Source organism: Anolis carolinensis, unplaced genomic scaffold (assembly GCF_035594765.1).
Source record: "Anolis carolinensis isolate JA03-04 unplaced genomic scaffold, rAnoCar3.1.pri scaffold_8, whole genome shotgun sequence".
Classification (NCBI taxonomy): domain Eukaryota; kingdom Metazoa; phylum Chordata; class Lepidosauria; order Squamata; family Dactyloidae; genus Anolis; species Anolis carolinensis.
In genome coordinates, this window is record NW_026943819.1 from 27,565,600 (window position 1) to 27,581,806 (window position 16,207).

At 42.3% G+C, this 16,207-nt stretch overlaps 1 protein-coding gene across 1 annotated transcript in view; it reads left to right on the forward strand.

Annotated features, from left to right (window-relative positions):
- trim29 (tripartite motif containing 29) overlaps nt 1-16,207 on the forward strand; it is a 57,565-nt gene that overhangs the window by 18,703 nt on the left and 22,655 nt on the right. The window contains exons 2-4 of the mRNA XM_016994710.2: nt 7,288-7,383; nt 11,366-11,599; nt 12,301-12,499. Of these exons, the coding sequence (XP_016850199.1) occupies nt 7,288-7,383; nt 11,366-11,599; nt 12,301-12,499 (529 nt within the window). The remainder of the gene's footprint in view (nt 1-7,287; nt 7,384-11,365; nt 11,600-12,300; nt 12,500-16,207) is intronic.

Sequence of the window (16,207 nt, forward strand, 5' to 3'; positions counted from 1 at the left end):
CTGACCAGGAGGTCATGAGTTCGAGGCCCGCTCGGAGCCTATGTTTGTCTTGACTTTGTTCTATGTTAAAAGGCATTGAATGTTTGCCTATATGTGTAATGTGAGTCCCCTTCGGGGTGAGAAGGGCGAAATATAAATGCTGTAAATAAATAATAAATAAATATCCAATCACGCCTGACAAATGGCCACCCAGAATCTGTTTAAAAACCTACAGAGAGAAGACTCCACTGGACTGTGAGGGATTAGAGAATCCCACTGTCAAACAGCTCTGGAAAGTAGGGTCATCATCATCATTAGGAAAGTGGGATCATCAACATCCTCCGTGGCTCCATAGCCTAGTCTCTGGAGTCAAAGAAAACCATCAAATTCATCTCCCTGTTGTACTCCAAAGCAGGAAGCACCTCTGTACTTAACCACCGCACTCCAAGTGAAAACAGCAAAGCAGTATATTGGAGATTATATAGAAAGCAGTTCAGCAAACATAGAAAAAACACTGAAGTCTTGATGTATTAAAAAGTCCATAAGGTTCAAGGTACAATAATTGTTTCAAAATCCAAGACAAAAAGACATCCAGCATAAAATACAAAAAGGCAGCATAAAAAATCCAATACAGAAATCCAGGAACAATCACTTAAACTTGATAGTAGGAAACTTGAAAGCATGAAACATGAAGGCATGAAACATGGAATTAAAAATCCCTTAGCAGGCTAGCTAAGACTTGACCATGGATGTTGCTTCTCAAATGCCAATGTTGAACAAACTGCTGAAAAATCTCCCTGGTCTCTCTAATATAGACATGAAATCATGCAGTCTCCCCTGAGAACCTAGTAACGACTTTTTGGCTGACAAGCACTGTGACCTTTGCAAACTGTTGGGCAGCTCTGCATTCACGAAAACTAAGTTGTAAGCTGCCTTGAGAAAGGCAGGGTAGAAATGGAGTAAATAAATAAATGTCTCCTATCTATCAGCTCATTAGTCTGTCCACCTGGAATTTCAAATATTTAAACATGGTTTTTGTGTCTCCACCTTAACTTTCACTTCTTCAGCCTAACTCCCTAAACTGTTCCTCAAAAGGATTCATGGTTTCCAGACCAGATTGTTGCTGCTATGTGGTTCCAAGATCATTTTATCTTATGGCAGACCTATCCTAAGGAGGTTTTGGGGGCAAGATATACTTAGAGGACGTTTGTCATTGCTTATCTCTGAGATTGAAAGAGTCTGACTTTTCACCAGTGAGTCTGAGTGAAGATTCAAATCCTTGGATACATTCCCAGATTTTGCATGCAAAACTGTGGATAATAGAGAACCCTATTGAAATAAAGGCCCTGCTCCAAGAATACCATACTGGAGGACATTGACGATGCAGAGAGGCATATTTTGTGGATAAATGTATATGTTAATTTATTCACTACATTTATATCCCGCTCTTGTCACCCTGGAGGGGACCCAGAGCGGCTTACAAACCAAATGTACATACAGTATATTATTAGCATAGCACAATATAAGCATTAAATTACTATATTGTACTATATTATTATATGGTAATATTATTAGTAATATTACATTTAATATATAATATATTATTATCAATATTATTAGTATATACAATATATTATATTTTTATAAATTATAGTATATTTTATATATATACTAGCTGTGCCCGGCCACGCGTTGCTGTGGCGAAGTATGGTGGTATGGGAAATAAAAGTACTGAGGAATTGGTGGTAGTTAAGGTCAAGGGTAAAGATTTTACCTTACATTAAGTCCATTATAAATGGGTTATATAGCTGTGTGGAAGGGCCTTGAGTCTACACTGCCATATAATCCAGTTAAAATCAGATAATCGGTATTTTATACGCAGTGTGCAAGAGGCCTAAGTAAGGCCTAACTCTGTCTGTCCCCTGGGCTGAGTGGGTTGCTAGGAGACCAAGTGGGCGGAGCTTAACCTTCTAACCGGCAGCAATTGGATAAAAACAATTCTTCCTCTCCCTATAATTAGGACTTTATTTTTCTTTTCTTTTTGTTGTATGAACGTAGAGGCATGGATGACGGGTTGTGCTGCCAAGTTTAGTGTTTCTGGGATGTGCAGTTTTGTTGTTTTGTCCTAGGCCGAAATTTCATTACCCTTTTATATATATAGATTAAACCACTAGCATCATTCCCATGGATATGGGTTGTATTTGGGGGAAAATGAGGTCTAAAGTGATTGATATGCCCAAGACTAATTGAAGTATGGCTACTACTCATACTGTCAAATATTCACATAAAGAACTTTTTGCAAACCAAACTGAATTAAGAGAAATTATACTGGGGTAAAAACAGAAAAGACAGATAGAAAGACACATATAATTATTTTCCAGCCTAAAGGAATATTGAAAATACTTGCAATGCACAAAAATCAACTGGTCCAATGCAAACGAAGCATCCACCACCATATTTTGGGCTTCCTTCACACTCATCCAATATAATTCACCCTTTCGAAAGAGCCCCCAAGAGACTGATTCGAAGCAGCAATTACGGATGCAATTCCTTATCATGGGCTCATACAGCAGTGGGAATATTCCTACAATTGTCCCTCAGCCGGGTGACAAAGTGAGAGTTTTTCTGCCTTTATCAAAGAGGAGATTTGACACTTGTGAAGCTTTTGTGTCTGCTAATTGTACAACCAATTTCTATGCAAGCTACTGTCCTAATGGCTAGTTGCATAGACTTTTAAAAAGCAGAAGCATTGGCTTGCATCTTTCGGGTCAATTAACAACGTGCTCCCAGAGACTAGACGCTGCTTGCACAAAAGTGCTTATTTCACATGTTTTGCATTTTAGCATGAGCCATCTAATACGTTGTCAAAGGCTTTTATGGCCAGAATCACTGGGTTGCTATGAGTTTTCCAGGCTGTATGGCCATGTTCCAGAAGCATTCCCTCCTGACGTTTCGCCCACATCTATGGCAGGCATCCTCAGAGGTTGTGAGGTCTGCTGGAAACTAGGCAAGTGAGATTTATGAATCTGTGAACTTTTCAGCATGGGAGAAAGAACTCTTGTCTGTTGGTGGCAAGTGTGAATGTTGCAATTGGCCACCTTGATTAGCATTGAAAAGCCTTGCAGCTTCAAAGCCTGGCTGTTGCTGCCTGGGGGAATCCTTTGCTGGGAGGTGTCAGCTGTCCCTGATTGTTTCCTGTCTGGAATTCCCCTGTTTTCTGAGTGTTGTTCTTTATTTACTGTCCTGATTTATTTACTGTCCTGATTGTAGAATTTTTAAATACAGTAGAGTCTCACTCTACTGCGGCAGAACGTTGGATAAGCGAATATGTTGGATAATAAGGAGACATTAAGGAGAAGCCTATTAAACATCAAATTAGGTTATGATTTTACAAATTGAGCACCAAAACATATTATACAACAAATTTGAAAGAAAAAGTAGTTCAATAGGCAGTAATGCTACGTAGTAATTACTGTATTTACGAATTTAGCACCAAAATATCACAATGTATTGAAAACATTGACTACAAAAATGTGTTGGATAAACCAGAACATTGGATAAGTGAGACTCTACTGTACTGGAAGCCATTTAATAGTTTATTTGGATACTCCATTTGTCTTCCTGTAGGTTTACTTTTTTTAAAAAAAATGTTTTTAATGTAAACATCGGTAGAATAATAACAAAATCCATCACTATTTCAATATACATGTCAAATTATATATTCTTAGTAACATTCTCTTTGCTAATTCCACCTTTATCTCCCACTTCCTGTAGGCGTATTTACACTGTAGAGTTAATGCAGTTTAATACCATTTTAACTGGCATGGTTCAATACTATGGAATGAAAGGGAGCTGTAGTTTTACAAGATCTTTTGCTTTCTCTGCTAATGAGTGCTGGTGACTCACCAAACTTCAACACCCAGGATCTACAGCATTGTGGCATGGCACTTAAAGCATTGTAAAACTGCATTAATTCCACAGTGTCAGATGCGCTCTGGGTTGGGACGCGTTTTAAATACTTGTTGGGCAATTTCTGCATCTCAAATGACCCAGCTAGAGATATTACTGTGGGAATGGAGTGTCTATTTGCATATGCCATTAATTCACCTAATAGATCATGAATTAGGTATGGAGAGTAAATGCAACTGCCACATTGAGATGCAGCATGCATATTCAAAGTGCAAAATTAGTTTGCATTCGGTTAACTCAGCAACGGGGAGAGGAAGGGAAAGGATCTCAACTTTCCAAGAAGACAAAAGCAAACCGCTGCAGGAGCTTCAAACTAGTTTGTGTGTTCCATGCCTGCCCATCGGCAGTACTGGAGGGGAGGTACCGGAAGACCCCTGCTCCGGAGAGACTATGCCCTTGTGAGTCTGGCCATATCGAAACAATTGAGCACGTGCTCCTCCAGTGTATGTTTTATAGAGATATTAGAATCAATTTAATCACTCCTTGGCTTTTAAAACATCCAGGCCGCACTGAAAGATACTACACCTCTCTGCTGCTCTCAGACTCTTGTTCTGCGATAACCTATAGTGTCGCCAGGTTCTGTGCGACAGCAATTTCCATCAGACGGACGATGACTGACCCCGCAGGGCCTGTAGCCAGAGCAATCTGTTATAACTGAAATGCTACAAATGCTCATTCTATCCCCCTCCAGAGCATTTTAGTGGATTGATATTTACTATTAGCCGATCCTGCTAATAGTCTGCTTTTAATTTGTTTTTATTATAACATGTTTTTAACTTGTTCTTTTATTTGACTTTTATGGGAACTGCGATTCCCCTTTTTGGGCACCTGTGCCCATTTTTATATATTCTGGTCATAGACCGTAATAAATTGTTGTGTTGTATTGTATAGTTTGTGTGTTGTTCCTCGTTCATAACGTCTTGCCATCTTGACCGCGCTCGGATTCTACTTCCCCACATTTGCTCTGTAAAATGTTTAATAGCATGTCGTTGATGTTTTGTTTGGAGCCGTTAAGCAAAGACCAAGCATCTCCAAGTACTGCTGCTATTTAGAGTTAAGACATGGACCATCCACCATGTACCTGTCAAGGGTCTCCACCTTATATGCAAGCAACTCTCTCCCACCTTCAGCCTGTCTTTATCATGCCATGGAAGGGCTAAACCCAAGATGAAAAAATCCTGGGTCATGTCTAAACAAAATTTCTGCAGAGGGCGTTGCCTAGTCTGTTGCAAGACTGAAGGACGTCATCCCATAATTACCTGAAAAACTGTTATTGTTGCAAAAGACACACCTTGGGCAGGGCTCTTTGCTTCAAACGCAGCTGGGTTTTGAAATCCACCTCCCGGCCTCCTCGCCTCTCCTCACCCCAAGCCATGCCTTCGCTGGCAAGTGGCTCCATTCCGGAGGAAGAGGAACAAGTTCACATTCTCTTCCTCAACCCTCAACCTTACTGTTTGTTTCAGCCATTTATGGAAGTGGACTGGACTTTTCAGGACCTTTAAAAGTATACGTGTGCACATGTGTGTTGGAGAGAGTGTATACTAGAGAATACTCCAAAGTTCTAGTTATGTTGTGACTCAGCCTTTGTGTGACTCTGCTGAGGATTCTGGGATGCAGTTTCCAGATGATGGGATTCAGGTTCAGGATGAGTTTCAAGATGATTCTAATGGGAATTATGGGATTCAGGTGCAGAGTGTTCCTGCTGTGGGAGATGAGGAGCAGGGAGGCTTTCTCACGGGAAGAAATGATACTGTTACTGATGATGGTTTTCAGGTGCAAGAAGCAGAAAGGGAGAGTAGCTCCCAGCCTCAACTTGATAACACTAATGTGCTCTGTGGCCTTGAAAGTGATGATGAGGCCACATCTCTAGATCAGGCTAGTCGTTTGGAATTTCGGGGGTTGTGCAGAAGTCTCAGAATAGCAAATAAGAGGGAGGTCAAAGGGCAAAGAAATGCCTTCATGGTATGCTATTAAAACAGTCTGCTGAGAGGGAAATCTTCATCAAAGCAATTCCTCACTTGAATGAAGAACCAAGTCTGCTCTCCTGTAGTATCCTATAGCCCGGATGTATCCTCATTTTTGGGACTTTGGCTTCATTTTAAGGACCTTGCTTCATGCCTAATGTTTCCATGGATTTGTTTTTACAGCCTTTGTTTTTGTACCTATCTTTTGGAACTGAACTTATACCTTTTATGAACTGTCGGTTCCTTATTTCCTAATAAACTACAAAAGACTACAATCTGTGTGCAGCTTGGTGTCTTTAGCAAGGTGAAACTAACCTGAGGTGCGACAAGTTACCCAACATTTGCAAGCTCTTTGGTGTGTATTGTGTTTGAGTGTGTGCTGTTCGACTATTTTCCCCAACTGGAAAAATGTCTGTGTATGTGCTGGTCCAAAAGTCATAAAACCTAATGCAGGTGGAATTCTAAAAAATTGAAATATTCCAAAATCATCCAGATGGGTGACTGTTGTAGTGACACATTTGCTTTCTGATACTCCAAGGTACACAAACCTTGGTTCCTGCGAATCATTATCATGTATACAATTATATTCAATCTATGGGTAAGGTAAATGGATGTCTTGTTTAGACTTGGGTACCATCTTCAAAATAATAATAATAATAATAATAATAATAATAATAACAACAACAACAACAACAACAACAACAACAACAATGGCAGAAACCAGTGCAGGTGGTCCCGGTGGTGATCGGCGCATTGGGTGCCGTGCCAAAAGATCTCAGCCGGCATTTGGAAACAATAGACATTGACAAAATCACGATCTGCCAACTGCAAAAGGCCACCCTGCTGGGATCTGCGCACATCATCCGAAAATACATCACACAGTCCTAGACACTTGGGAAGTGTTCGACTTGTGATTTTGTGATACGAAATCCAGCATATCTATCTTGTTTGCTGTGTCATAATAATAATAAAATAATAATAATAATAATAATAATAATAATAATAATAATAATAATAATAATAATAATAGGACTCAGGGCAGATCACAGTACACATACATGGCAAACATTCAATGCCATTTGGACAGACAGGACAGAACAGAACAGCATTTAATGCCATTATGAGACATATCACATATACAGACAGATAGTAGATGTCTTGGTACGCACAAAGGATTCATAATCTGGGGAAAATGTCAACAGATATATGGAACACTTGTGGTCCTAGCATTTTGGATAAGGGATATGCAATATCTAGGAATCTATACTTTGTGGGTACTGAGGTTCAAATGTGTACACAGCATGATGTATCTACAGCCCTGGAAGCTGGCTTTGAGCAGCACTATTTCATTGACCTCCTTTTCTTTCGCCCCCAGACTGAACTCTCTCTGCAAAAGGAGCAGCTACAACTCAAGATCATTGAACTTGAGGATGAGGTGGATAAATGGCACAAAGAGCGGGACCGTATCAAGGTGAGTGTGACCCCATTCCTTCCCTTCCATCCTCCTGCCTTCCTTCCATCCACAGGTATTTACATTCTTACTTTAGACTTAGGGTTGACCTAAGTCTACCTGGTCTTTAGAGGTCTCTTTGTTTATCTATGGTCTTATAAGATTGTCTAGATGGTCTTTGAAGGTCTTTTTGCTTAGCTATGGCCTTATGAGACCATCTAGATGGCTTTTGGAGGTCACTTTCCTTACCTATGTCTTATGAGACCATTTAGATGGCCTTTGAGGGTCCCTTTCCTTACCTATGGTTTTATGAGATTGTTTAGATAGTCTATGGAGGCCCTTACCTTACTTATGGTCTTATGAAACCATTTAGGTGGTCTTTGAGGCCCCTTTCCTTATCTATGGTCTTATGAGACCATCTAGATGGTCTTTGGAGGTCTCTTTACTTAGCTATGGCCTTATGAGACCATCTGGATGGCTTTTGGAGGTCACTTTCCTTACCTATGTCTTATGAGACCATTTAGATGGCCTTTGAGGGTCCCTTTCCTTACCTATGGTTTTATGAGATTGTTTAGATAGCCTATGGAGGCCCTTACCTTACTTATGGTCTTATGAAACCATCAAGATGGTCTTTGAGGCCCCTTTCCTTATCTATAGTCTTATAAGATCGTCTAGATGGTCTTTGAGGGTCCCTTTCCTTATCTATGGTCTTATGAGACCATCTAGATGGTCTTTGGAGGTCTCTTTGCTTGCCTATGGTCTTATGAGATCATCTAGGTCAGGGGTCCCCAAACTAAGGCCCTCCAAGATCATTGACCTGGCATCTGTCCTAAACTTTAGACTTAGGCTTGACCTAAGTCTGAAATAACTTGAAGGCACACAACAACAACAATCCTAATTTTGGACTATTCCATCATAGTCTGGCCGCCCAGTGGTCTGAGGGACTGTGAATCGGCCCTCCACTTAAAAAGTTTGAGGGCCCCTGATCTAAAGTTATCCTTCCTCTCTTTGTGAGTTTCTTCTCAACTCTTTCTCTTTCCTCATGTTTCCTTTGGAGGACCTCTTGAGGGCTTGACCAACCTCGAGGACTGGGAAAATGTCTCCTGTGCAATGGGCTTGGCATCACGCCTAGAACACACAACGTGTTCTCACACTCCGGGGAACTTAAGCTCTGTGCATTAAAGTTTCGTTGTGTGCTGGCACCTTTGCCCAAGATTTCTGCTTATCTCGCCTGCCGGCATTCATCCCGGCATATCTGAGGGTGTTGCGAAAATTACGGTCCGTAAAATATGCAAAGCCCTCTCACACTTGCCAAGTTGTGAAGAGAACCCCTGAGAATGTAAAGTTTCCTATTATCTGAATTCAATGTGCCCCACGTACAAATCCTTCAATGCTTGTTGTTTGTGACATATTTATGCATTGTTCCATAGTTTTCTAACTTGGATTGGCTTTATCCTTTCAAAAACCATGAAAGAAAATACAAGTAACTTAAGGTGAATCCTATGGATGGATATCTCAATGGCCACCATCCATACCCTCCAACTGTTCCAGTTTAGCAGGACAGTCCAATTAAACCTCTTCCATCCCATTTTCCCACCTGGCTTTAAAATGTCCCAGCTTTTGTCTCTCTCCCATTTCCTCATTGTTGCACCCCTAGGCTGCATAGGCACCTTGAAACCACACTGGAGCCCAGAATATCAGCAAACAAGCTGTTTGTTGAAGATTATAAGTAAACACAAGCAAATAAAGTTCAGAGTCAATAAAATTGGTTTAAATCCACAAGAGCAGTGTACTTGAAAGTCTTAAACCAAGAGTCTAAGAAAGTCACTCAAATAACATAATCCAAACCAGAACTCTGGCTCAGTCCCACAAGAAGTATCAAGAATAGTCCAAACAAGATTCAATTCCAAGCCATGAAACAATCTGGAACCACAGGAAACAAGGCTAGAATGCAGGATCAAACTCCAATATAATCCAAGGTATTAGAAATCCACACTCTGCCGAGCAGAGAACGACCAGGCATTTAAGGAAAATCCAAGGTCTTCCTCTCATGAGAAAACTACTCATTCGCGCACTTCAAAAGCAGTCGTTTACTTCTTCGTAAACATTCACGCTCCCTCCTTCTGTGAGTGATCACCTTCCTTCCATACCTCACAACCTCTGAGGATGCCTGCCATAGAAGTGGGCGAAACGTCAGGAGAGAATACTTCTGGAACATGGCCACACAGCCCGAAAGACATACAACAACAACCTTCCTTCTGTCAAATACATCCTCCTCCTCCAAACTAGAATGTCCATCTGGCACCTGGTGAACTGGCCTTGACAGCGGGGAAGAATGTGGTTCAGAATGCCTGCTTGCGACCATTCTGTCTCTGGTCCCAGAATCCACTGGAACAGACTCCGGCTGCATCTCAGGCCCGGGCTGTGGCGCAGACTGGTGAGCAGCCAGCTGCAGCCATCTGCAACAAATCACTCTGACCAAGAGGTCATGAGTTCGAGGCCAGCTCGGAGACTACATTTGTGTCTGTCTTTGTTCTATGTTAAGGCATTGAATGTTTGCCTTATATGTGTAATGTGATCCGTCCTGAGTCCCCTTCGGGGTGAGAAAGAAGGGCGGAATATACATACTGTAAATAAATAAATAATAAATAAACTCTGGCTGCATGTCAGGTCCAAACCCAGAACCCTCTGGCAAAGCTGGTGCAGAGACAATTACTGGCTGAATGGGCTCAATCTCAGGCTCAGGCTGAACTACAACACTCTCATTGCTTGTTTTCCATTCCTACAAAATTATTCGACAATTGATTGAGTGGGCCTAGTCTAGTTGGGGCTAGTCAACAGAAGGCCAACTGAAGTGGAACTAATGAGGAAAATGCCCACACGTAAGCAATGCTCTCACCCTGAGATTCCTCCCTCTTGCCCTGGAGAGAAGGATCCAGGCCCTGAGAACTGTCAACCCAGCCCATCTTTAACATGATACAAATGTCTCTGGGAATCCATGTGTAGGTGGAACGCTTCTCAATAGAGACCGCTAACTTTGTTAGATGAATCGGCACCTGGGAAGAGAAAAATTGACAGTGATGTCACATCTTTGTTCTGTCCCTGCCTGGGGTTATATTGTGAAGTATGAAAGCACCCTTTCAAGCTTCTCTTTGCTCAGCTGCTGTTCATAATGCTAGTGAAAGGCTTATATTACAAGGCAAACCCTGAGTTCAGCTGAAGAGTGAGAAAAACCCATGGCATTCAACATTTCCTCTATCCATCCATCGCTTTTGTTTTCGGCCACTTTTCTCCTTCCAACTTGGACTCAAAGTAGAGATAATGATAAATAATGAATTACATATAAGTAAAACCATACTAAATGTTGTACTACAGTAACAACCAAATTGGCACAAAGTGGACCTTCAAGGTCTTCATCTGGTGCTGAAAAGACAGCTACGAAGGAACCATCTTAAGCTCCTTCTACATGGCCATATAAAATTCAAACTATTTGCTTTGTAGACTTATATAATCCAATTCAAAGCAGATAATGTGGACCATCACCTTTGATAATCTGGATTATATGGCAGTGCAGAAGGGGCCTTAGATTAAAAGAAAGAGAATTCCAGAACCTGGGAGCAGTAACAGAGAAGGTCCTTTTCCATTTCGTATGATCCCAGGATTGATCACAAAATCATGTTGAAGGACCTAGAGATTCACAGAGAGCTGTTCTCCTAGATTGTTTTAAATGGGTATTTTTTCATTCACAGATCTTCTACTTTCATGGAGGTCCTTCACTCCAACTTCCATGAAAATGGAAAGGCCACCATATTTAAAGATCAACTTCAAAACATGAAGAGGTGGAAAACCCCCCATTATGAAGCCATTCCACCCATGAATGGTTTAAAAGTTGACTTTTAGCTATATAGGCATATAAACACATGACTGTAACATCTGAACTTCATAAGAGACCTACTGAGATGTGTCCAAGTTCATCTCACTCTTATTCTCTCTCTGTCTTTAGAACTTTACCACCAACGAGAAAGCCACGGTAGACCAGCATTTCAAAGAGCTGATCCGTGACTTGGAGAAGCAGCGGGATGAAGTGAAGGCTGGCCTGGACCACAGGGAGAAGGTTGCGGTGGAGAACATCAAGGAGATTGTGGAGGAACTGGAAGAAAGGACCAAGCTGTTGCAAGAAGATAAGGAGACGAGGGAGCAGATCAGCCAAATCAGTGACTCAGTGCTCTTCCTACAGGTAAGCAAAACTATTCTCTGTCCAACCCTGGAGAATAGATTTAGATGTCTTCAAGGTGAAGAACTGGTGAGGTAGTCAACTTGTAGCTCCTTAGTGCCACCACCGGGTTTGTGGCCACCCTGTTTGGATATATGTACTGTATATATACCTCAGTTTCTTCATTCAACCAGAAAATTAAATACAGGCACCTGAAACAATGCCCTTAAGCCTCATGGTTCAAGGAGGTCCAATTATGAATGGCATATCAACACATAGATCAATCCCATTTATTCTATGAGTCTATTCTAATTGGAACCAACTGAGGGATTCAGAGTATTATGCAAATGAAATTAATATGTGCAGCTCTAAATGCATATTTTATTCTTCTAGCAATGAGGAAGGTGACCTATCTAACCAGACTGATTGAACTACAAGATTCCAGCCAAGCTCTGGATGTTCTGTTCTGAGCCTTAGACATTTCATAAGACCATGATCACTTGCATTGATGCTTATCTTTATTTTCCTCTAATCCGCACCCAGTTATCTTTTTATTTTTAGACTGACTATGTGAATAATCTGCTCTTCTTCCTCACATTAGGTCTCTTCCAACTCTACTATTCTATGATTCTATGATTCTATGTTTGTTTGAGATCCTACCTCGTTTTGATGTTTTGCCCCACTTCGGTTTGGCTGTTGTTGACATGATTATTGTAATGTGGCAGGAATTTGGTGCAATGATGAGGAACTACACAATCCCGCCATCTCTGCCGACCTACAGCATCCTGCTTGAAGGCGAGAACATGAGCCCATCCATGGGGGTCCTTAGAGATGACCTCCTGAACGTATGCATGAGACACGTTGAGAAGATCTGCAAGGCAGACCTCAGCAGGAACTTCATTGAGAGGAACCACATGGAGAATGGTAGGTGGAACAAAGCTGTGGTTGAATGCCTTCAAGGCATTTCTGACTTACTGCAACCTTAAGGTGGATCCATCATGGGGTTTTATTGGAAAGATTTGTTCAGAGCAGGTTCGCCTCTGAGGCTCGGAAAGTTTGGCTTGCTCAAGATCTCCTAGTGAGTTTCCATGGCTGAGCAGGGATATGAACCCTGGTGTCCAGATAGTTCAGTGTCCAAATCACGACACCATGCTGGAACTAAATGAAAGTTTGGCAAGCTAGAATTCAATCCAGAAGGCCACATCCTGCTTGAAGGCGAGAACATGAGCCCATCCATGGGGGTCCTTAGAGATGACCTCCTGCATGAGACACATTGAGAAGATCTGCAAGGCAGACCTCAGCAGGAACTTCATTGAGAGGAACCACATGGAGAATGGTAGGTGGAACAAAGCTGTGGTTGAATGCCTCCAAGACATTTCTGACTTACGTTGACCTTAAGGTGGATCCATCATGGGGTTTTCTTGGAAAGATTTGTTCAGAGCAGGTTTTCCATTGTTCTCCTCTGAGGCTGGGAGAGTGTGGCTTGCTCAAGATCTCCTAGTGAGTTTCCATAGCTGAACAGGGATATGAACCCTGGTCTCCAGATAGCTCAATGCCCAAACCACGACACCATGCTGGAACTAAATGAAAGTTTGGCAAGCTAGAATTCAATCCAGAAGGCCACATCTTGCTTGAAGGTGAGAACATGAGCCCATCCATGGTGGTCCTTAGAGATGTTCTCCTGCATGAGACACATTGAGAAGATCTGCAAGGCAGACCTCAGCAGGAACTTCATTGAGAGGAACCACATGGAGAATGACTTACCGCAACCTTACCGCGACCTTAAGGTGGATCCATCATGGGGTTTCCTTGGCAAGATTTATCCAGAGAGGGTTTGCCATTGCTCTCCTCTGAGGCTGGGAGAGTGTGGCTTGCTCAAGACCTCCTGGTGAGTTTCCATGGCTGAGCCCTGGTCTCCAGATAGCCTAATGCCCAAACCACAACACCATGCTGGAACTAAATTAAGGTTTGGCAAGCTAGAATTCAATCCAGAAGGCCACAGCCCTGAGTTTGGGAGGCCTGGGGACAATGTGTCATGGAGATCTCTCATTACTGGGATAGCCATGTCAAAGTATTTGATGGCAGTTGATAATGAAAATTAGTCAGTGAGAGAAACCCAGAATTCAAAATATGAGTTAACTACTCCAAGATGCTTCTGGAAGAGTCTATGTGTCTTTGTTGTTGGGCAGAAATAGGGCATGAAACTATTGAGAACTAGAAATATTGTCTTGGCGGAGCAACATGTGGCCCCAGGTCTGCCCAATGCCCACTCCTGGGGCCTTTTCACAGCATAGAATTATATGAATCTCCTTAATTGCTAGAGAAACATCTAATAGAATACTGGGATTTCCAGTTTGGGAGGAAGTATTCGGAATTTCCAGCCTGAGAGCTCACCAAACAACAAATCCAAGCATTCCACAAGCTGCAGCCTTATGGCGTGTGAAACTGACCCTAAGTGAGAGTGGGGAGTGTAAGGCCATATTCTTTTTCATCTTTCGGTTACCGATCCACAAACTAGGCACAGCCTTTCTCCAAATAAAAAATAGAAAATGCACATTTTAAAAAGGCATTAAAATTTGGCAGCAGCCAGTGTTGAGAACCAGCCGGAGGCGTTGATAGCTCATCTTCTCTCCTCCTCAAGTCAGAATCTGTTTAGCCCAGGTCACGGGAGTTGGCAGGGATGGATAGCTAATAGCGTGCCCATCACCTCTCTGTTTGCAAAGGGAAGACGAGGAGCCGGAGTGAGACTTCGGGAGCAGGGCAAAGGCTTTGATGTGGCTCTTGATGAAGGTTGCCATGGGAACCCCAGATCCTCATCCTTTCATTAAGATCTGTATCAAACAGGCTTCTGTTTATGCCTTGGCAAAGGGTCTCAACATCTCTCCGGGCTTCAAACACATCTAAAGACTGGAGACGTGCTGGAACACTCCACTGCAATCGCAATAGATAAGAAGGAGCAGATCAAATGCCAAGGGGAGGTGGAGGCGGAGAGGGGTGTGATTCAGCTGGAGCACCCAAGGCTTAAAACTGAAGAGCCCAAAGAATGAGTAAAGCACTTGGGGAACTACAGATCCTACAATCCAACAGCTAGTCTGGCTGCTGCGGGATTTGAGGAGCTGCAGTCCAGAAAGCTACATTTTCCAAGGCTGAAAGTAATGCACATTTTGGTTAAAGTTGACATAGTTTATGGCAAAGTACTGCATGAAGGTCACTTGCAGCTTCTAGTCCACACTGTTGTGATCTCTGGAGCCACACTTCCAATTCACATTAATTAATTAATCTATATCTATATATATAAAAGGGTAATGAAATTTCGGCCTAGGACAAAACAACAAAACTACACATCCCAGAAACACTAAACTTGGCAGCACAACCCCTCATCCATGCCTCTACGTTCATACAACAAAAAGCTCCAGCTACTCCAGAAAACGGCCAGGCTTTGAGACTGCAAGGCTATTCACTCCTATTCCACCTGGCCAACAAAGGATTCCCATAAGCCACAGCAACGCGTGGCTGGGCAAAGCTAGTATATATATATAAATGTAATGTAAGTTTGTAGGACTGAGTAAACAACGAAACCACTGAACCAAATCACACCAAATTTGGCCACAATACACCAAGACATCCAAGGTATGTCCTTCACTCAACCCCCCCCCCCCCCCCCCCAAAATGGATTGGTCTAGGTATAACACAGCCAGGCATTGAAGCTGCAAGGCTATTCAGTGCAATTTAACCAGACCAACAAAGGATTAACCTTGGTAGAAGGTGGCCAGCTTTGAAGCAGCGATACTACTCTGTACTATTGAAGCTGGCCAAGCAAAGAGTTCCCAAGTAGTAAGCAGCCAGGCTATGAAGCAGCGAGGCTATTCATTGCAATTCTAGCAGCCCAAAAAACTATTCCCCTAGAATGCAAGTACCCAGGCTTCCAAGCAGCAAGCCTATTCTGTTGCATTCTAACTCACCAAATAAGGATTTCCATAAGAAGGAAACGGCCAGGCTTTGAGGCTGCAAGGCTATTCACTGCTATTCCACCTGACCAACAAACGATTCCTATATGCCACAGCAATGCATGGCCGGGCACAGCTAGTGTGTGTGTGTCTTTGCATATATGTATACAATATATGTGTGTATATATAAAACCATTAGCATTATTTTTCTTTCCATAAACCATGCCAGAAGTTGTCATTCCCACTCCCGCAAGTACCCAAAATCACATTTGGCCCAAACATATGTTTTCTTCTACAGACCTTCTCAAAATAGTGGTAAGGAGTGATAGGACAGTCTTCTTACTGCCATGTTGGGAGGGAAGGCAGAAGGAATTTGAGGTTTAGGCGCATCTTTGGGTGCATGTAATATTTCCACACTCTTTTAGGACCTCAGGGCAAGATTTCACCTCTTTTGCACTTTGAGCTCAGTTAACAGCAATCGGGGTCGATTGAGGACAAAAAAGCAGGAAGAGAAGAGAGGAACTAGGACATATTAAAAATAACAGGAAAAGTGGGATGACAGAGGATGAGCTGAGATTTCCCCTTGCCAAATTGGAGCATAGGAGCCGTTGCTTGATTCTTGAACTGAATGTTTAAAGTGGTTTGAGCCAGAAAAATATTGTCTCCAAAAAGTCATGTTTCTAAG